Below are 22,301 nucleotides of genomic sequence, written 5' to 3'. Positions count from 1 at the left end.
GCCTGGACAAGTGGTTTGAGGACCAGATCGCAGGGAAATATATTCATCTCGAGAGGGCCGGGTAGAGCTGGCGCGGAGAAACGCGAGCTTTTGTTTTTTATGACAGCCGGGCAGTGCAGCCCCTAATCAGCGCGGGGATTTATCTCCTGGCCTGTCAGCGTGTGTGCTTAAACTTTGCCGACTTTCCAGCCCTCAAAGTCTTGTCACCAGGACGGTGACCCGACAGGAGTCCCTCAAACAACCAGCTTGCCGGCAAGGTGTGCAGAAGGCAGCAGGAAGTTTTGCAATGTGAAAAGCCACAATTTGGGAGCTATCTGAAATCTTTAGCGTTTCAGTCCCTCCAAGCAAACCTCTAAGCCCAGTCCTGTGGTGCTTTGGAGACTGGGGTGGTGGGCAAGGGACTCAGAAAGGAGAGAACCTTGGGGGGAGAAGAGTGTTTATGATCTCCACTTAGATGCTTTGTTGTTGTTTTAGCTATTTTTTCCTCTCCTTAAGAAATATAAACCTCTAGTTGGTACACAGTTGCTGCTATTAAGTTTTAGTGTTTTTGCCATAAATCAAAATAACTCTGTTTACTGGTGGTGGGGGCTTAAGGGGGAGGTGGAGAAGCTAGAGCTCTGACAGCTGATTTTCTGCAAACCAAGAATGGGGTATTCATTCTTTTTGTATCTTTGCAGATGATTCAAGCCATACAAGTATTAAGGTTTCATCTGTTGGAATTAGAGAAGGTAATTTCTTTAGTCTGTTTTCCCTTTACTTCTCTTTCATTCCCCCACCCTACCCCAATACACACAGAGGGTAGAATTCCGAATGGCTGAAATTCAGGCTTTTGAGATATTTGCATAAATGTCTTTCTTGCTGGTAATTAGTGTCAAGGCCAATCTTAGAGTCCATTTCTCTCTGCAGTTTAATTACAATTTCACCCACTAAAACTGAGATCACAAATGCCCTGGCCTTGTGTGGGGTTTTGAATACCTTGGTGGCTTTGTGTAAATAGTTGCAAGTCTGTGCACCCTGGCCAAACGCTGTTGTGAGTTTGTTTCCCAGGTTAATACCTCTGCAGAGTCTTTGAGTCCTCTTCCTATTTTGCATGGCAACCTCGGGTATGTGTGTATGTCTTTGTGTGTGTGTGTGTGTGTGTGTGTGTGTGTGTGTGTGTGTGTGGAGGGGGGTGATTTTTGTTTAGTTTTAGTGAGTTTCTGGAAGACAGTTGGAGAGCAGCAGCAGGTCAGGCCCAGAAGATGCAGAAGGGGAGGAGGAGTGGGCAAAGGAGTCTGGAGGAGATGGTGGGGGGAGGCCCATGAGGCCTTTTGCAGAGACAAAGCAGGGTTGCTGGTTGTGTCAATTCCTTGAATCTTTGAACCCAGCACACACACCCCACCTTCACACTCAAAAAAGGGTGTGGGATAACAAGATTTTGCTAGCTGTTCTATAAATCTCAGCAATAAAAACTTAATGCATTGTAATTCAAACTAACATTAACTTGCCAGTGTGTGTGTGTGTGTGTGTGTGTGTGTGTGTGTGGAGGAGTTCTTGCAAATTTTTGCATATCAGTGATGTCTAGGGCTTTCAAGAGTTCTCTTTACTTATACTTAAATATTTGGAGTTATTTTCTTCCTTCCTTCCTTTCTTTCCTCTAAAAAACAATTAGATAAATTGGTGGTCATAGATTTCTTTTTAAATTATGAGTGCTGGAACCTTGATTTCTTTCTACCTTTTTGTTTTAAAAGGAAGTATCCTAAAAATATGCTCCTTATGGGTAGGCACACTAATTATTATAAATGTCACAGGGACTTGGGTTGTCAGATGTATACACATGCACACACTATGTCACCACAGAACAGGTTCTTTAGAGATTATGTGTAGACACTTTGGAAAAGGATTTATGATGAAGTAACTGGGTGAAATTAAATAGTTTACCTTAAATGTCACCTACGCAGGTCACCTCTCTAATGGCCACAGCCCCAGGAGCAGATGAATTTAACACGGGTGTTGAATATGTTGTAGCCTGTGAATCATCTTGTCACTGTCAATTTTCTGGGATATCTCTATTTTGCAAGAAAAGAAAGTTATTCCTAATTCTGGATGCATCTGAGGGTCTCTAGAGGACAATTGACTTGTGTTTCCCTTATTTAGAAGTTTGGGTCTCACAAGGGGGGTGGATTGCACTTGTCAATGTCACTTACACACTCTTGATTATATTTCCATTTTTTTATTTCTGTCATAATGTAGGTACACGAATTATGTGACAATTTCTGCCACCGGTATATTAGCTGTTTGAAAGGGAAAATGCCTATCGATTTGGTGATAGATGATAGAGAAGGAGGATCAAAATCAGACAGTGAAGATATAACAAGATCAGCAAATCTAACCGACCAGGTATGCACTTTTCAATTTCAACATCCCTGGAAAAAATTTGTATGCATATTGCTTGCTGGGTCACTACCACCTCCTTTTATTATTTGCATATGATTAAGTCCCTTTTAGATACATTTCCATCGAAATGAAAATTTTTGAATAATGTGGCTATTATTGCTTCATTAAGGCTGGCTCTGAGATTCGACCTGGAGAGATGAGCTTGTAAAAAGCTTTGCCGGCAAACTTGACCTGTTTCTTGTCGCTTTTAATTTTTGTCTTTATTTTATTTACCCTCCATAATAATGGGAGTGTTAACTGCCAGTGACCGCCTCTGATTGTTGGGCTTTGTTCATGAGCATTTCCCCCCTCCATCTTGAAGAAAAGAAAAGTGTAGGGTCTGCGTATTTCTTATTTTATTAGGAATAAATCCAAGATAGGTGGTCTAAGATAGTCAGGGAGGGTTTGAAATCTAGCAAATGCTGGCTATTTTCTCCCTGTCTGTACGGTTCATTAGCCTGTCTTGTCAGTTTTCCTCGGCCGAACGCTTCTAGACCTCACTGAACATTGCTTTGTGCAGTGTTCGCGGCAGCAAGCTCGCCCATTTTATTGTACTTAATAGAAAAAATAAGACCAGGCCGAGGTTAGATAAACAGATAAATATGGACTTTTCTCCTCCTTCTTTCCACTTGTCCTCCAGCTGGTATGTGGTCTGGGCCCTCTGCATTGGCAGCTTTTGGAAATGTCAGTTTCAGAGACACCCTGGCAGCGCCTGGTTGTGGAGGGTGGGGGCGCTCATGTGGCCTGGCCCATGGCTGTCCCTTCACCTTTCCACACTATTCTTCCTTTGGGTCGATCAGTAGTGTTCATTTTTATTTGGAGTTCCTGGGGAGAAGGGAGAGTCATATTCTCTCTCTCTCTCTCTCTCTCTCTCTCTCTCTCTCTCTCTCTCTCTCTCTCTCTCTCTTTCTCTCTCTCTCTATATCTTTCTCTCTCTCTTCTTTCACCCTGACACAACCACTGTTGGCTCTCACCCCCCCCCCTTCCCGCCTCTGTGTCTCTGGATTGGTCCAAATGAGTTGGGGAAAAAAATGCAATGAAAGTGAAAATGTGAGAAGTGCGTGAGATGAAACAGGGCCTCAGACAGCTCTGTTGCGAATTATTGTATGGAGTCTTGAGATTTGGGGAGCAGCTCCCTTTTACCCCCTCCACATAGATGTGAAGGCTGGGAGTTGTTTCTCTTTCATACTTGGCATGTGAGTCCCTTTTTGGGAGAAGAGTTCAGCAGCCAGCCATTCTTTGTTATGCCAAGGGCTAGCAGCTACTCTTCATAGTTTTCCATTGCAAGTTCTGCCATGATCACTGTTGGCTAGCTTCCGTCTTGAAAGTACAAGCCCTGATTAAACTCTTTCTTGGTGTAATCTAAAGGTTTTCCTTCTCCCTCACATTATCTCTGGAAAAAATAAATACCCTGTTTGAATACGCAACCCTGTAACCCAGGCTGAATTCCTTTCTTGCTCTGGGGGAAGTGCGGGAAAGCAGGACTTTTAAAAGTGCCAAATATATCAGATCCTCAACTCGCCTATTTGGAGAGTAGCAAACTTTCGGCCGTGTAGACGGGTGCACAGGGGCTGGTTTGTGCACTCCCCAGGCTCAGCAGGAGCCGAGGTCCTGCTTGCTCCAGGGGGAGGGGGACTGAGCTAGGGTCCAGTCCCTGGGCGGTTAAATGCAGATTCCTCCCCGAACCCTAAAGTGGCTGCTGTTGAGTAAAAATTGTAATCCAACAAGCCTAACTAGAAAATGGGATTCTAAAAGCTTCGGAGTGCTGGGTATGTAAAGCTATTTGAGCAAATTACAAGAATCGCTTGGGGGCACGAATGAAATCAACACTTTAATTGCCTCCAAGATGAAGATTTATACCCCATTTTCTCAACGAATCATTATTTCATTCAAGTCAAAGGTAAAAGAACCAAAGGTACTTGGGGTTCTCTGGGGGAGAAAGAGAATCAAACGATTGATAGAACATGATGGAATTCTCCTCAATACACTTCCTCGGCGAAGTTTGGATACCCGGTTACCTTCATTTGAGATATACAGACTAGTGTGTAAACGGGTTGGGTAAAAATTGGCGTTTTGTTCTGGCTTCCTACCTATGAAAGGAAAGAAAGCTAGGTATCTGGTCCCCGACGTTTAAACGTGGGCTTCGCAGCCCCGCATGGTCTGGCGCTGTTGGTTTGTGAAGCGGGCTAGCTCTTGTGATCCCGCATCCAGATCTCAGTTGATCGATGGGCAGCGAACCTAAGGCAACCCTAAGGACGGTGAAGTTCCGGAGAGCCAGGATCTCGGGTTTCTGGACTGGCGGTGCAGAGAGGGGCGCCGTACGGGGCGCACGCGGGTGTCCCGGACTCAGGATGCTCTCGGGCTCCTCTCCCCTAGGGAAGTGGAGGACGGAGTTCGAGGCACTGGAGGAGGGATTCTCAAGAGGGGCCCTGAACCCCTAGTGCGGTGCTCTGAGGAAGGGTGGCCTCTCCACCTGTGTCTGCCCGCGCAGCCCGCTGTCAGCTTGGGCCTAGCAGCGAGTACGCTCTGGGACTTGACGCTTCAGGTACGGTGAGAGCTCTGGGCCTCGTTAGCTCATTAACCCCTCTGTCTCGAGGGCCTGCAGGCAGCGCGGTTTATTTTATTTTCCTCCCCCCTCCCTGCTTTGGGGGATGTGAAGGCTGCCAACCGCGCAGGGAGCTGGGATCGGAAGACTTTTGAGGCCATTCGGTGTCTAGAAGTGCTAAATGTGCGCAAATCCACCTGGCCTGGTAAAGTCGTACGTTTGAGTCTTTGGTTTTATTATTATTATTATTTTGCTATCAGATTAAGATACCAGGAGATGCCTCCTTCCCTTTCTTTTTGCATTCATCCCTCTCGGGGTGCTGGAGGCCATCTGGAGGTCCCCTGGCCTGAGAGCCTCCTCTGACCGTCTCAGGCCTCCTGGCGCCCTCTCCCGACCGCCGCGCTCCAGGCTCGGCACTGGCCCTCCCGATGGCCAGCAGCTACCGGCAGCCAGGGCCGCGGGGGTCTTCCCTGCCTCCGAGTGGCTGGAGACTCGGGAGTGGGCCAAAAGGGAGACCATCTTGTGAGGCAACCAGATCAGGGTTCGGCCTGGTTGGCAACAGGAAAGGAATGCTAGTCCAGGGAAACAGGGCGCGTGATTGAAGGTCCATGGTGGAAAGAGAGAGCGCCCAGAGGGTGAGGCGCAGACCCTCGATACCCAGGGGCTCCCCTGTAGGCCACACTCCAGGAAGGAGCCTTCCGGTCTCCTCCCCTGGGTTGTCTGTTGCTCGCCATTCTGGGAATCTAAGTGTGTGTGTGTGTGTGTGTGTGTGTGTGTGTGTGTGTGTGTGTGTGTGTGTGTGTTTAACTCATTTCAAGAACGCAAGGGCAGAGTAGAGAGAGAAGCTGAGTCTCTGGGTCCCCAAGGTCGCCTCCTGGGGTCGTCACGCCTGTCCCTGGCGAGCAGAGATTAGCTGGGCCAGTGCTGGGGCATTAGCGGCAGCCCCCGTTCTCCCCAGGAGGAAAGAGAAGCCGAGAAATGGTCCCTTTGGATTACAGTTTTATTCAACAGCAGCTCTCCAGGGGCACCTCGTCTGAATCTGCATTTAACAGCTCCTGGGCGAGGGCTGCCCGGCTGCGCAGGGCGCCCTGTTGCGTGTTAATCCAGATTGGCCTCTGACGTCTGGGGAGAAGTGATGTGACGCTGGGAGATTGGACCCAAAGCCGCCGCTCACCAGGGCAAGTTAAATGCCAAGTGCTGCTGGGCTCCCGGGGTGGGAGCTGAGTTGGAAATGGGGGTGGCCTTCCAGGCCGTGCGGCCTAGGTTGGAGAGCGAGAGATGGTCAGGTCCTCCGGATCTGGAGAAGGAAAAACAAAAAAACAAACTTGATCCTTTGGATCCCAGGGCGCTTCGGTTCCCGAATGGGCCTGGAAGCCTTTGATTTCCAAAGACCGGGATGTTGTTTCTAGGGCATAGTTTTGGGGTTACTTATCGTAAACTGTAATAAGACTTGACAGAAATCACCATCTGCTAACACCCCCTTCCTCACATTGGTGTGAAGATTCATCCCAGGGAAATTTAAGTCTTGTCACAGAGAGATATCATAGTAAAGGGCAACCGTAAGTCCCTCAAGGACTGAATCTATTGCCTTAAGGGGGAAAAAAAATAGAAGGGGCTAGTGGCTTTTTTTATGAATGCTAGAAACCTCTGAGATACATTTTCATCTCAAGAAAGAAAGAAAAAGCAAAAAAAAAAAAAAAACAACAACCCACCTTTTTTTTTTTAAAAGGCAATTTGTTTCAGATACACCTTATTTAAATGTTAAATGTTTCATAAGTCCTGCTTAATGACTTAATCTCCCTACCTCTCACTGTATCCAAGCCTTGCAAGTGATGGGTTCTTAGTATCATCTAACTTTAGATTGTTGTGGGTCATGTGGCTTATCCTTAATTCTTTTAAAAAATATGTCAAAGGGAAATTATGGCAGGATTCTCTATAATGATTAAATAATAAGGTGCTGACTGCTTGTCACGACACTAGCTAATTGGATCTTCACTCCAGGCCCCTTATTGCTTAGTATCCTTTGAATTAAGTTACTTGTTTACTAGGTGTGTTTTTATTGGTACTTTCTGGTTAGCTTTTTATGTGTATTTATATGTGAGCTTCAGAGGAGAGGGATGTACTGATGCTTAATAAGGGCACTTAAAATATTTTGGAAAGGAGGAAAAAAGAGCACAGGGGCGATATAAACTAGTAAGAAACCATTATATTGGAAAGGATCACTATTGTTAATAGTGCAAATATTACTCTTATCCTTTTTTGTAGTTTCTCTTTCTCTCTTTCTCTTTCTCCCCCTCCTTCCTCTCCTTTTCCCCTTTTCTCTCCCTGTCTTGGTGGTTTCTCTTTCTTTCTCAGTGGAAGTCCCCAGTGCAAGTTCTATGGTTAATGGAAAGCAATGATACTAATGCTACTTTGTACAAAGTAAAACCCCATAACAGCAACTATTGTTCAGTGATTTAACTAGCTCTGTGGCAATAGGTCACTCAAATAGCAATCCTTTTCTCACCAGAATGACTCCATTGCTCATCATTCAGAAGGATATAGGGTAGTTGTGTGTACCATAACCATTGGTTCTAACTTACAGACTCATATTAGGGAACTCGGAAAGCTTAAAAGTAGAGGAAGCAGAAAAGAACGAGACAGAAGTAAAGAATTAAAATGTAAAATGTAGGTTCTCTTTTCAAAAAGAGTGATATATCACTGCCAATCTTTGAAAATAAATTTTTGAATCATTATGATTTCAAACACCCACATGTTAAAAATGTTAATAGTCCAAAACATTTAAAGCACAACTGTTGCTGGGCAACGGGAAATTATGTACCCAAACTCCATTCTTTCTTTTAAGAGAAAAAAAAAGACTATGTGTGGGACCAGTGGAGAAGCATTAAGTTCAAGCAGATTGGCCCACTAACTAACCTTCCATGAGGGTGGAGTTGGAGAAAGTGAATAGTATATAACAAAATATTAAGACTCTTGTCATAACTGAAAATATTGTTAGCATAAGTTCAAGTAAAACATTTTCATATAGAAAGAAGGTCTTTCATTGCAACAACAGTATTTTCTTATGAAATGTGAACATGCTAATTGTGAAATTCTAAAGTATTTAACTTTGGTTCATTTTTTGCACGGTACTGGGCACCCAATCCTAAATAAGTGCTCTATATTACTTATCTGCAATCCCCCAGCCCTAAAAGTTTTAATCAATGAACACTTAATCATCAAACACAACCCAAGTATGCAGTGAAAACCTTCTGGAGGAAAGTAGGCATGCAGCCAAATTTCTATGGGGCCTACCAGGGAAATGATCAAAAAATGAACATGAAATAAGACTTCCTGTAAGAAGGTCTATAATTCAATATTATTTGACTCCACTGTCAGGGAAATAGTGGAAGGATAGTAAACTGATATGGTTCTCAGTCACTTTTGTTACATAGTCTTAAATGTTTGCCACTGTAGCTTTTTACTTGGCCTCTTTTGGATTCTGACATCTGTCATATTTGTATCAAAGTAGTGGGGAAATTTATGCTATGATTGAAACAAATTTTCTCTCTCCTGAGTAGAAAAGATTAATATCTCAAAATTAGATCAAAATTATGGGAGAGTGTTCTTTTACAAATAAAGAAATAGAATGCACATGACACAGTTTATCTGACAGCTGTGAAGATGTCAAGCTCAAAGGTTTTCAGATTTGTAAGTAAAAGAACTCACTCCTGTAAATCATGTCAGTAATAACTCAGCAGGAAATATCAGGGCATAATACCTATTTAATAAGTTAAGGAGTAGAGGAATAAGAGTAGCCCAGTGCTAGGAAATGTGGGAGGCCCAGGATTCAATCTCCAGGACCACAAATACCAAAAAAGTTTTTTTAATAAAATAAAAAAATGGAAAACTAAAACATGTAATTTTTAACTATGCTTTTAATTTTTTAAAAGATAATTTTATTTTTATTATTAAGGTATTCTACAGAGGGGTTATCATTTCACAACTTAGATAATGAATACATTTCTTTTTTTGGACAATCACATCCTATGGTTTCAGATATTGGCTTTTAGGACACAGTAAATTGTAGAGAGATCTAAGTCATTAACTTCTTCCTTTTGGGGTATTTTACAATCCTTAACATTTGTGAATGAACCTTGCACATATGTAATCAGTTTGGTCGTATCTGGATAGTCTAAAAGATAAGCATTTTACTATCTTCTAAATTTAACATGCAGTGCTTTCAAGTGTATAGAATTTAAGAATGCTTTTTGAAGTCTTAAACAGGTTCTTGAGGATATACACCTACATTGGACAATTGCTAGATTTCCCACATTTACTTACAAATTTGCCATTTTAACAAATGGTAGAAAGGATAATGTGTGAGGTAAGCAAGAATACCTTCATTTAAATATTTGTCGGCAGATTCCATTTCAATCAATTTAATATATTCAAGTGCACAGAATTAAAGCAATTGGCAACCCTTTACTAGAGTCCTTCTGAATTCTTCTGCCATGTCTCATTTCTTAGTCTAGAAAATGCGTTCTCATGAAAGTAAAATAGGAGAGTGCAAATCTTTGAAAATTATTTTCTATTTCTCGACTTCTTGGTTCAAATTTCCTAAAAATTGACTAAAACCTATCATAAGGAATTTATTCTCTGGCGAAAGAAGCCATTTTCTAGATTTATTGAATTGTACACCTGTTGTTTATTGGTATTATAAGTAGATGTAGTCAAATATGAATTGTAGTGAGGACTGTAATAGTAACTCCTTATGAAGGGAAATTGCTACAGCTTTCTATGACATCTGCAACACTGACTACAGCTAAATTAAGTTGTGAAAATAAATTTTATATTATTTATAATTCCCCCCAAATACATTGATACTACCATATCTTCCCTTGACACTTTGACTCCATTTACAGTTAATGGAATTTGCATTGATGAGGTAAAGAAACTTGAGTAAACAATGTAAAATTTCTTTATGAAACTTAAATCATTCTTAGAAAAGAAATTTTGTTACAACCTTGGTTTACTAAGTGAAACTTTTTAAGTGACCATGACTGTTTATTCATTTAGGAAGATTAAGTAAAAAATTGTATTCTGTAAAGTCTTAAATTTTACAGTGAATTTAAACATATGGGACTTTGACTCATTAGAATTTCGGAAAGAAACCTAATATCATTTTCAGTGTTATTATAATTGGTCTAATATCAATACATTATGACATTCTAATAGCAGTACATATGTCACAACATAAGCAACTTGTGATTGTTTGCCACTGCTCATGGATTTCCATTTCTATAGATTTTTTTCTCACACTTTACAAGATAATATGCTTTATTATTATCTGCAAAGATCTAGGTTGCTAATCATTGCATAGAAAGGCAGACCTACAATTCTTTCTTTTCCTTATTATTTTGTGAGATTTTTCCCTCTCTGTTTTATGAGCAATGAAAATCCTGCATCTGAGATTTGAACTTGAACTAGTTTGGTAGGTCTCATTTCCTATTATAGTACCTTGTGAATTGTTACTCTTGTGTGGGTTTATTTTCCCTGAAATGAAGTTATTTGTCCTTTAGAACAGAGATGGATAGAGACAAAAAGTCACCAAATATTCCCAACCTGTACCTTACAATTAGGTGAAAAACTGGAGAACATTTTATTCTTACTTGCTTTCTTATACTTTATAGAAAGAGCCACATCAGCCCTTTTGAGCTCTTCCTTTGAAAGCCTAAAGGTGTTTTCCATGACTGTGTTCTTAACTGATAGTCCATATTTGGTTTCAAATCTCCATGATTAGCATTTTATTCTGAATTTGAATTCACATTAAGGCCCATAAAAACTATAAAGCAAAGTTGTTTTTTTTATGACAACTTCTTTAAAAATATATTGGAAGCTGAAAGAATAAGAACTTATTTGACACCAAAACTCCTCTTAGTGTCCTTTAATTGTTTGGATGTGATCACCAACATTAACTGAATTTGACAGACAAGCTATAATTAACTCTGACCTATACTATTTTCTGTTATTCAGAGATCATTCCTTAGTGAGTTGAATACTTAATTTCAGATAAAATGGTATCTGATGCCTGAGATCCTAAAGTGTACTTAAACTATTTACATGAAATGGAATGTTTGTCTACAGGGCCTCCGGAGGAACTTACTTCTTACAATTTTTAAAATGTAAAGCTGTAGAAAACTAGCTAGAGCAGGTGAAATTTTTGAGATTATTTCTCATTTCTATATAGATATCTCGATATCTATAGATATATATTGAGATTATTTCTCATTTATATATGTATATCTATATGTAGATATCTATATATGCATCTATATGTATATATATATATATATATTCCTTTCTGTTTACTGCAATGTTGAAGTTATTCTTCCTGAAGCAAAAGACACTAATTCATAGAACAAAAACTTTGAACAGGTCATCTTAAACCTACATCTTAAACCTAGTAATCATGAACACTAACAAGGTAGCAGGGAAATTAGAAAAGATAATGGCAAATATGCCAGGTACTATTTGCTATGATACTACAATCCTAGCAAATTGAATTGAGCTATGTAGGCTTTAGTTGGGACATTTACTTGGGAGTAGGCATTACTGAGATTTGAAGTTTGTCTTCAGATTTGCACTGAAGAAAATTTCAGTGGAGATGGCTGGGAGTTTGGCCTAGTGGTAGAATGCTTACCTCGCATCCATGAAGACTTGGGGTTGATTTCTCAGTACCACATAGATAGAAAGAGCTGGAAGTGGTGCTGTGGCTCAAGTGGTAGAGCTCTAGCTCTGAGAAAAGCCCAAGGACAATGCTCAGGCCCTGAGTTCAAGCCCCACAACTGGCAAAAAGAAAATCAGTGGAGAAATTTTGTGATACTAGCTAGGAAACATTACATTTATTTGAAATTGTTCATTCTCAAGAGACTTAATATCTTGAGTAACCATGTGGCTTTTCCCTATTGTGAGTAGCTCAGATAAATGTATTACTTATTTGCATTCTATCATATACATTATTTAATAGGAGTTATGATACAACTCTACCTCTATTGGGCATATGGAGCTTTTCTTTGTGGCATAGAGGTGACATCTGTGCCCCCAAATGGTACATCTTTGAGTAGATAACAAGGGTTACCCTCAATGTACTCTCATCTCTTAGAGCTGTCTTGTATTTTTGCTTCCTAGTTTCAGAGGCAACAGCCTGTTGCTATTTTCATTGTAATTGTCCGGTGTTTCCTTGGCTGCAGCTACGAACAAAGAGAATCCGGAATTTTGCGTACTTGATCTTAATGATAAATTAATGTTTTAGTGAAAAGATTTTGAGTAGTAGGATCATTTAACTCCTTTCTTTCTATGACAATATTTTTCTCTCACCCTATAGTGTGCCCAAATTTTCTCAGGAATAGTTATTGTTCATGTGAATTTTAATACTGGTCATGTATTTGATGGCTTAGCCTATTGTTTGTCATAGCTGGAGATTTTTATTTATATTTTTTGCAAGTTGTATTCAATCCCAAAGTCACCAAGAAAGTATTAGACTGATTGTGTCCTGAGCTTCCTTATACAAAGTGAGAGCCATGCAGACAATGTTTATCCTGTTCTAGCAAGTGTACTGTTGGTGTTGAAATTTTTTCAGTCAACTTAAAGATTTTTTTATTGTATTGTATTCTATTTTGTTGTACTTTATTTTCATTTATTTTATGTATAGAAGGATTTTAGTCAAATAATTATTCAAAGCCAATAACAATCTGCATTTGAGTGCATATAAATATTTTATTCTGGAATTTGGGATTATGGAAACGCCATTTTATTTTACACATTACCCCATGCCATGACAGTTTAGGTGTACTGTTCTTTACTCCACTGTTGAGACACTCTAAAGTTTGGCTTGCCACTTTGATAATGCATTGGTTGGGGGTTTCATGTTTGTTGAGGGTAGGTAAAGAACAAGCCAATAGAAAAAAAGGAGGATAATAAAGTATCGGTATTGATTATGGACCTTTTCTTAACTTACCTACTTACAGTACTGCAAATGCTTTGTCACTGTGAAGCAGTGGGATAGCCAAAGAGTAATATTCTGATTCATGGGCTTTCCTAAAAAAGTGAACCGTAGTTAGAGTGTTGTTGGTTTCCAGGTTAAGTACCCGAAAATATAGAGAACTTGGCCATTTTAGAAACTTTTAGAAAGTCCTACTTGATGTTTTTATCCAAAAGTAACAAATCTCACATTTCTGATTTTAACAGTACAGTTCAAAGATTTAGAAATCCTTGGGGGAATAACAGATACTTTAAAAAAATCATTAAGAATATAAAAAGTTAGAGGTGTTTCTAAAAACTCGTAAGGAAATTGGAGTATACTGTAAAGCATATGTTATTGTTAATTATCAGTGTAAAGCAACAGTAAAAGTAACTCTCCAAGGATTCTTTTATCCAAAACACAATGCTAGCAGGTAGAAAAATAAAACAGTGTTATACCTTGGCAGAACTTTTATCCTCTTCATATCAAAAATTGTGAATTTACTGCTTAGAGGATAGAAAAGATAAAACTTCCAAAATACTTGACAAAGAACAACTAAGTGTGCTGATTGCAACTTTCAATCACACACCCTTTCAGGCAGGCGGTGTCCCAGGGACGTACAATTTAGAGTCAGAACATTCGTGCTTGAACCTAGACTGCTATGAGAAGGTAAGTCACTTCCCCTTGGTGGTGAGTCTGTTTCATAGTCTGTAAAATGAGAGATAATAATAATAATACTCTCATTGAATTACTGTTAAGAAATATATAAGTGAAACATGTAGGATAATGCTCATTCCCGTCACTGATTAAACAACTGTTTTCTTCTTTTATTTTTTCTGTCTATTCTTAGGAAAAAAAGGAATTAGATTTGGGGAGGAAGCACTAGGTTTATAAGGAATTCTATAGAATTAAAAAAATGTCATTATAATCCTTATTATGAGGGGTTTGTTATTCAGATTCCATCATAGTAAAAAAGGAAACAGGAAAGCGTGGTGGTATATGCTTATAAATCCCAGCACTTGGGAGGCAGAGGCAGGAAGATCATGAGTTGAAAGCCAGCTTGGACTACCTAGATAGACCTAGTCACTGGAGTCTCAAACAACCACCACGCACCCACCCAACCAACCAAACAAAGACTCTAGATTTCCAGCTGTCTCTCTGAGTCCATACAGTATTGAAGATTTGTAATGAAGGTAAAAGCCAAATGCTGAAGCTATGCTCAGACCTTGGTCTAAGTATCCTCAGACTGCCTACCACCTTCTGCCACCCTTTGCCTGGATCACAATGATTTGCAGTTGCTTATACTAAGGAGACAATGTTTCCTGTAGGATGAAATGTTCCTTTTGCTAGGATGTTTGTGGTTTGAAGTTGTTTTATATAAGACACTAGAGTTTATTTTATCTTAATTTGTTTGCAGAAGCCTAAAACAAGTTTCAAATAGAAAGCAAATTATCTTTTAAAATGGATTTTTAAAACACCAGGTAAATTGACATGTAATTTATTGATCTTCTTCCACTGCTAAGTAGAAATAATAGAAAAAAAAGCACAAAAAGGACCCTAAAATGTAGAAGAAAGCCCTTAGCAGATCAATAAAGAATACAGTTTGAATCATTTAGATAACAGTACTTGGAAATATAGCCAGCACTAGTTGGATTAGGATTTTGCTTATTTGTTTGAGTCAAACACTAAAGTCTATTTACTTTGTACAGTTTGTAGATATGATTTTAGAAACAAAACATATCATTGTTAAAATCCTGAAATATAAAAAATTATTTGACTAATAAGTAGCATGCCATCCGTAATACAATGGCATAGATAAGAAAAAGATTTCTTTGTTGAATTATTTATTTATTCATTTATTTGTGATATAACTGAGCCTTGAACTCACAGCCTGAGTGCTGTCCTTGAATATTTTGTTCAAAGTTAACACTCTACCACTAGAACCACAGCTCCACTTATGGATTTTTGGTAGAAATTGGAGATATGCTGACTGGCTTTGACTCATGGCACTCAGATCTCAGTCTCTTGAGTAGTTAGGATTGCATGTGGGTGCCACTAGTGCCCAGCTATTTTACCTTTTTGTGCCAATCCTGGGCTTGAACTATGGGCCTGGATACTGTCCCTGAGCTTTTATGCCTAGCACTGTACCACTTGAGCACTCGAATCAGAGTTCCACTCACTACTGCTTATGTGTGTGCAGACATGTGATTAAATGGAGACAAAAATCTCATGGACTATTCTGCCTGGGCTAGATGGCTTTGTTTCTGCCTTTTTTTTTTTTGGATTAATTGGAGATGCATAGGCTGGCTTTGACCCGCAATCCTCAGATCTCAGCCTCCTGAGTAGCTGGAATTATCAGTAAGAGCGACCAGTGCCCAACTTATTTATTTGAGACAGAGTCTCACTCTGTTGCCCAGACTAGTCTTGAATTCCTGAGCTTGTTCTCCCACATAGTGTGATTATTACCTTGCCTGGCTCCTATAGAAAAGATTATTAAAATATAAATGCCTCTACTAAGACAGTTTTAGTGCAATCAGGCTTTATTTTTTCTTCTCTTCATGAGATTGTTCTCCACAGCAAATTACTTAGTAGAATTTGAACAATCAGTGCCCTTGAACAGTTTCTAAATTACTCCTCTACTCCATGCTCTGTGTTGATTCCCAGTTATCTGTTATCTAGTTTTAGTTGCCGATACTTGTCAATTGCTTTTTATTGTTAATTATTCTTCTACCATATAATTTGTGTGCTGTAGGCATCATGTAGAAAACTGTGATGTTCTTAGACCACAGTGGAGTACATCACCAGGAAATGACATGAGCTTTGATTCCCATAGTAGAAGAAAAGGGGCAACATTTGTCACTGCTGTATGGATTTCACCCTGCAAGCTTTTGGAATATGTTGGATTATAATTGTTCATCTATAGATGAATAATTATTGGTCTTTAAATTACTTGGATGCATTAGTTAAACTGTGCAGATCAATCACCTGTGAGTATAGGAGCTGAGAACTATGAGTCAGTAGGCTGTGGGAAAGAGCATTGAGAAAATGACCCATGATGCCCTTCTTGCCTACCTCAGTAGGCAGTCTTTAAGGAGTGGGAGGAAAAAGAATCATGGACATTTTCAGGGGTGTGGGCAATGTATTTCATACATATAGTAATATATATGTATGTATATGATATGTATATATTTCATGTATAATCAGTATATTTCATAAATGAGTAATGTATATGATACATATGGACTATATATGTATATATTGAATATATATGTATAGAAATATAAACACATATCTATGTGGAACTTGAAGCAGGTCTCACCCCCCACATATATAATTTGCTTTATCATGTAATGAAAAACATTTAAGTTCTTCCTGTCACTTTTATTGCTTTTGGTACCAGTCCTGGGAGTTGAACTCAGTATCTATGTTCTGTCCCTTGACTTTTTGGCATTGTATTCCTTCCAGATGTTTGGTAATTAATTGGAGATAAGAGTCTCATGGACTTTCCAGTTCAGGCTGGCTTTGAACCAGGACCCTCAGATCTTAGCCTCCTGAGTAGTTAATATTACAGGCATAAGTCTCTAGTGCCTGGCTTCCACTACGTCCTTTTATCTTTTGCCTCTTGCACATGATTGGTGTGTGTTGCTGAACATGGATGAGTGTGTACACACATGTGCCTTTGTTGCTGTGCATGCATGAGTGAATATACATGTATACTTTTATGCACTAACCATCACTTGCCTGAGCCCAGGCTTCAACAATTTCTGGACCTCATACAATTACCACCTGATAGAAAACTTTTCAGTAAAAGATGAAATTACTCCTTGGAGAATTTTTACCAAAGGCAAAAAAGCACAAAAATTCTTTTCCTCCTCTCTACATGCCTCATTACACAGAGATAGAGGATTCAAGGTTTGAAAAATTATCATTTTGTAGGTTTTATTTGTGGTACGTGAGAACTGGGAAAATATAGAGCTCAATTTAACAGATGCTATCTTGGCCTTCACAAACTACCCACTGCTACTGTCGTATATATGGTAATATCTAACCTATACATTATTTATGTAAATAGTTAAGAACACACACACACACACACACACACACACACACACACACACACACACGGAAGCAACACACCAGAGTTGCTTAGCTGTTAAAGTTTAAGAAAGCTTCCTCTCTTGATGCAGAGTTTGACGCATGCTGTGTGTGAGGTTACTGGCTGGCACCAGTGTGGTAAGCAACATACTTAAGGAATGATTGGAGATTATCAACACATATGTCTAGATTAAAAGACTTTAATGGCAAACCTGATAGGGCTGGGACTATGAGATGAGACACACAGTCTTAAGTGAGAGCCACAGATCTTTAAAGAGGATGGTGGATTTCATTGTCTTACCACTAATTTACCACATGGCCTGAGTCACCAAAATGACCCCCCCAGGCCTTTATTAAGTGGAGTAATAGGCATATTTTATTTCTGGCCCTCAAATGGGGCTCAATCAGAACTCTGGCAGCCCTACCAGCTTGGCAAAGGTAAGGGAGTGGGGGAAGGGACAGAGAAGGGAATGAGGAACTGGAGGAGAGCTGATGGTGAAAGTGGCATCCAGTGTGTGTGGGAGGCAACCTTTTAAAAAGCCAGTCTCTCTGGAAAGTGAGAATGAGCCATCATTAGAGAATGCCTGGGGCACCTACCAGTCTCCCCAGCACTAGCAAATGCTTACTTCAGCAAAAGCACATAGGGACTTAAGAAAGGATTCCCTAAAACACTCCCCAAATATGTAAATGTGGCCCTTGAATCCACAGCATGAATACAAACGAGACACTAATTTGTGGATGCTTCAGGCATTTAAAAACAGCTAAAAACTTAAAAGAGGACAGTTCTGCTGCAAGTTTTTTTTTTTAAACAACAACACGAAGTGTTTAAATAAAAAGACAAAACAAAGCAAACTTCCTAAATTTGTGTGCCAGATGAATTTTGCTTAATGATTTTCAGGGATATGTTTTATTGAAATCCCTGAAAGAAGATTTACTCTCCATACCTGAATTTGAAGTTAAATGGAAGTAACCTAGAGGAAATACATTTCTGTGGTGTGTGTGTGTGTGTGTGTGTGTGTGTGTGTTGCTACTGGGGCTTGAACCCAGGAACTGAGCATTCTCCCTTGGCTTTTCTGTTTAAGGTTGGTACTCTACCATTTGAGTCACAGCTCTATTTCTGGCTTTTTTAGGTGGTCAATTGGAGATCAGAATTTCACTGACTTTCTTTCCCAAGAATTGTAGAAAATATCTCAGCCTCCTCACTGAGCCACCTCCTCACCCTCTGCCATATTGATTATGTGTGTGTGTGTGTGTGTGTGTGTGTGTGTGTGTGTGTATGTGTGTATGTATGTAGTTGTGGGGCTTGAGCTCAGAGCCTAGGTGCTATTCCTGATCTCTTTTGCTCAAGACTAGGTAGTACTCTACCACTCGGAACTACAGCTCTACTTTTTGTTTTTGAGTAGTTAATTGGAGATAAAAGTCACACAGGGACATTTCTGCCAAGGCTGGTTTTGAACAGTAATCCTCAGATCTCAGCCTCCTGAGTAGCTAGGATTACAGGTGTGAACTACCAGCACCTGGCAAGAATGTTTTGAAAGAATCAAACTTTCCTGCATTGTAGGTGCTATGTAGGTGCTCAATAAATGTTGGTGGAATTGGCTGAATGAGTATAAGGTATGTTGTGATCATCAAGCATATTCTAATGGGAACCTTTAAGGATATTGCCAGGATTGTAAACAGAGTAGACTGTAAATAGTTATGCATTAAAAAAAGAAAACTTCTCAGCATTCCTCACCCTCAACTTCAAGTCCACACATATGTATAGATCTGTTTCTCATTGCAGTCCATGGGCTCTTTGCCTCTTCTTGATTTCTCTGTGTACAGGTTTTTCTGGTCCTTTTTTATGGATGGCATCATTGGTTGAGGGGTGTGTTAGAAATCATATTGGCTGATGGATGTAATATGTTTCTAAGGATCAAGATGGGGGAGCAAGAGACGGAGGGAGGAGAGAGAGTGCTGAGATAGATGTGGCAGGGGGCTAATTAGCTGAGGCTCTCATGGCAGTGTGTGATTGTGCCATGTAGAAGTTCTCTTTGCTCTGCTACAGGTGTAGTATGCTTGTGTGCATGTATGCAGGGTGTATACAGATGTGGGAATATGTTTGTGCATAATGACAATGCACCTGGGAACAGGCCTCACGTGACTGTCACCCCTACCCTGAAGGGACAGAACTGTTTGCTTTGGAGACACACCACCTTTAGACTACTAGGGATCATTTACCAAAAACACTGGTGATTTGACAGGGAACATGTTCCTTCCAAAAGAATACTTACGGATAGGTACAGACTGACTTCAGATTTTGAACACTGTAATTACTTCATCAATCTCTTCAAAGCTGATCTCCTTAGGGTCAAGGTCATCCAAGTCCATTTTTTTTTGCCAGTCCTGGGCTTGAGCTCAGGGCCTGAGCCCTGTCCTTGGGTTTTCTCAAGGCTAGAGCTCTACCACTTGAGCCTCAGCACCACTTCTGACTTTTTTCTATGTATGTGGTACTGAGGAGTTGAACCCGGGTCTTCGTGCATGCTAGGCAAGTGCTCTACCACTAGGCCAAACTCCCGGCCCCCAAGTCCAATTTTTAAAAATGGAACCAGTAAGGCAGTCATTGCTGTTTTATTTATTTTTTTCCTATGATCCTTAGCCTCCTGAGTAGCTAGGATTACAGGTGCTAGCTGCCAGTGCTAAGTGACTTGGTAGAAGTTTTGTGGCCATTGTTTAAATTCTTTGCTTTTGCTTTTATGTATTTTTTTTCTTCTGATTCGTAAAGAATGATTCTGGCATCATGATGCTGTCATGAATGACCGACTGAGAGGATTCATCCAAGTGCTTCTTTGTAGAATGTAGAGTGATTTATAAGTATTAGATATCAAATTAAAGTTGATGGGATAGACACGAACAAACCACCTGTAAAATTATGTTATCCTAAGATGACAAGAAGATCATTTTACATTCTTTGAGCACACACCAGCTGGAAGAAAGCTGTGCAAGTAGTAAGCTCAGGTTCACCATTCTATCCAGAAGGTCTATAATCACAATCCACATGGTTAGATCCTCCAGGGTTCTCTAACCCAATCTGTCTGGTTCTATTAAGAGTTATTGTGGCTCTCATTTATTGAGTGCTTACACCATGCTTGGCAACTTATATGTGTTATCTGTACAGGAGAGAATATTATATGCCACTTTCTGAATTAACCATTAAGAATTACAGGCTTGTCTAAAAACAATGTATGTGGTACAGCTAGGTTTTACACAAGGACCTCATCTGTGTGCTCATGTGAGTACAAATAAATGAAATGGGTTTAGATTCTCCGAGTCTCTTTTAGATGTTTTATGATGTTTAATATAGGAGTTCATAATATCAGGTGATAACAAAGTAGCCCTCTCTATATTGTGTAAGCTACTCATTCATTCAAAAATATATCTAGGGCTGGGAGTTTGGCCTAGTGGTTAAAGTGCTTGCCTAGCATGCATGAAGACCCGGGTTCGATTCCTCGGTACCACATACATAGCAAAAAGCTGGAAGTGGTGCTGAGACTCAAGTGGTAGAGCTCTAACCTTGAGAAAGTCCAAGGACAGTGCTCAGGCCCTGAGCTCAAGCCCAGGACTGGCAAAAAAAAAATATGTCTAAAGCTGGGCACTGGAGCTCATGCCTTCCTAGCTAATGCATCATAATTTAGAGCCAGCCTGGGTCAGAAAGCCCATGTAACTCTTATCGTCAATTAACCACCAAAAAGCTTGCACTCTATTAAAGAAACAAGCTAAGGGCATTGTCCAGGCCCTGAGTTCAAGTCCCAATACTAGCACATATATGTAGTATATGTACATAGATGCACACACATATACAAATTTATATATCCATAAACATATATGTATACATTTCAGCATAGACATTTTTCTAGATAGAGTGATGAGTAAGAGTTAGTTCAAAACATTCATAGCATTGTGTTTTAGACAGATACAACATTGTAATGCCATGAAAGAGTGACATGATGAAAGTGTGTATGAGTCAGTCTACATGATCAGGAAGCAGAATCTCATTGTTCTAGAACATTCTGCGTGTGTGTGTGTGTGTGTGTGTGTGTGTGTGTGTGTGTGTGTGTGTTTGGGGGAATGACTTCTGGAGAAGGTGGCATATGAAGTATGCCTTAAAAACTAAGAATAGGGTCAAGGAGGATAGAGAAGGGCATTGAAGATAGAAGAGACGGTAGCCAAATATCTTTAGAAACCAAAAGCAGTTTAGTGTTATTGAGGCACAAGGAGCAAGGAAAGGATTGGTCCCCATGGAGAGATTATAATGAGTTTAGGGAATTCAACTAAAAGCCCCCAATTGTCTTACTTATTTAATGCTTATTTCCTAAGAACCAGCCACAATGATTTTACTTGCTTCTCAGGAAGCAAGGGTGAACTAAACAGAGACCCTGAGGCCCTCATGGAGCTTGGCTCTAGTGGGATTGAACTGATCAGTGAAGAGAGCATTGATAGTAGAGGAAATCATCACAAAATAAGAAAATTGACTGGATGTGATTGTGTATGCTAGGGAAGATCACAAACTTGAAGTCAGACCTGACAAAAGTGAGACTTTTCTCATAACAAAATACAAAACAATAGGCGGTATGGATTCCAGTTTTAGAGTATTCACGTAGCATGGATGAGGCCCTAAGTTTAATCCCTGGTATTGGGGGAAAATAAGAAAGAGAAAATGAGAACTTTTGTTGATTATTTAGTGTTAAAAATGGACAAGAGGTGAGTGACTGGATGGAAAAGTGGAGAGGAGGGAGAGACTCCAGAGAGAGATGGCATATAGCTTCATAGACACAAATTGGGTGGCATTCTGGTGATCATTCAAACCATAGTAGTCAAAGATATTGTCCATAGAATTCTGAAAGGTGATGAGGACACGAAGTATGTCCAAACTTGAGGCATAAAGAGTCATCAGTGGATCTCTTTATTCAGGACTGAAGGACCATTTTTGAAGGTGTACTTTATATGTTGGAAGTCTGGGAGCTAATAATAATTAAGTTGAGTAACTTAAACATTCATTGCTGGCTAAACCACGCATGTCCTGAGCCAGGAACGAAGAAGACAGATCCAAATAATATACTATCCTTGCTCTGAAGGAACACACAGTCAGGCGAGGTCATTGCTTCCCTCATACAACCAGATGTCAGCAAAATTGCCTTTTAAATAAAAAATACTATGCCATGAATAATTTAGAAAACCAAACAGCTTAGATTCAAGCATTCTTGA

The 22,301-nt window shown here is 39.9% G+C and overlaps 2 protein-coding genes across 6 annotated transcripts in view; one reads left to right on the top strand and one right to left on the bottom strand.

The window, feature by feature from the left end:
* Positions 1–22,301, top strand: part of Meis1 (Meis homeobox 1) — a 145,416-nt gene that overhangs the window by 5,789 nt on the left and 117,326 nt on the right. For 2 of the 4 annotated variants that reach the window (XM_090336781.1, XM_090336784.1), the window contains exons 5-7: positions 678–728; positions 2,233–2,379; positions 13,560–13,631. In XM_090336781.1, coding sequence (XP_090192907.1) covers positions 678–728; positions 2,233–2,379; positions 13,560–13,631 — 270 coding nt within the window. The remainder of the gene's footprint in view (positions 1–677; positions 729–2,232; positions 2,380–13,559; positions 13,632–22,301) is intronic. The other 2 variants (XM_090336782.1, XM_090336785.1) reach the window with 1 other exon arrangement.
* LOC150060659 (uncharacterized) overlaps positions 5,959–22,301 on the bottom strand; it is a 40,323-nt gene continuing 23,980 nt past the window's right edge. Inside the window, exons 4-5 of one of the 2 annotated variants that reach the window (XM_090336787.1) lie at positions 12,960–13,039; positions 5,959–6,257 (exon numbers count right to left, since the gene is read on the bottom strand). In XM_090336787.1, coding sequence (XP_090192913.1) covers positions 12,964–13,039 — 76 coding nt within the window. In that variant the 3' untranslated portion in view covers positions 5,959–6,257; positions 12,960–12,963. The remainder of the gene's footprint in view (positions 6,258–12,959; positions 13,040–22,301) is intronic. The other variant, XM_090336786.1, reaches the window with a different exon arrangement.

Source organism: Megascapheus bottae, chromosome 7 (assembly GCF_031878675.1).
Source record: "Megascapheus bottae isolate mThoBot1 chromosome 7, mThoBot2.hap1, whole genome shotgun sequence".
In the NCBI taxonomy this organism is placed as follows: Eukaryota; Metazoa; Chordata; class Mammalia; order Rodentia; family Geomyidae; genus Megascapheus; species Megascapheus bottae.
This window is presented reverse-complemented; position numbering and strand designations above follow the sequence as displayed.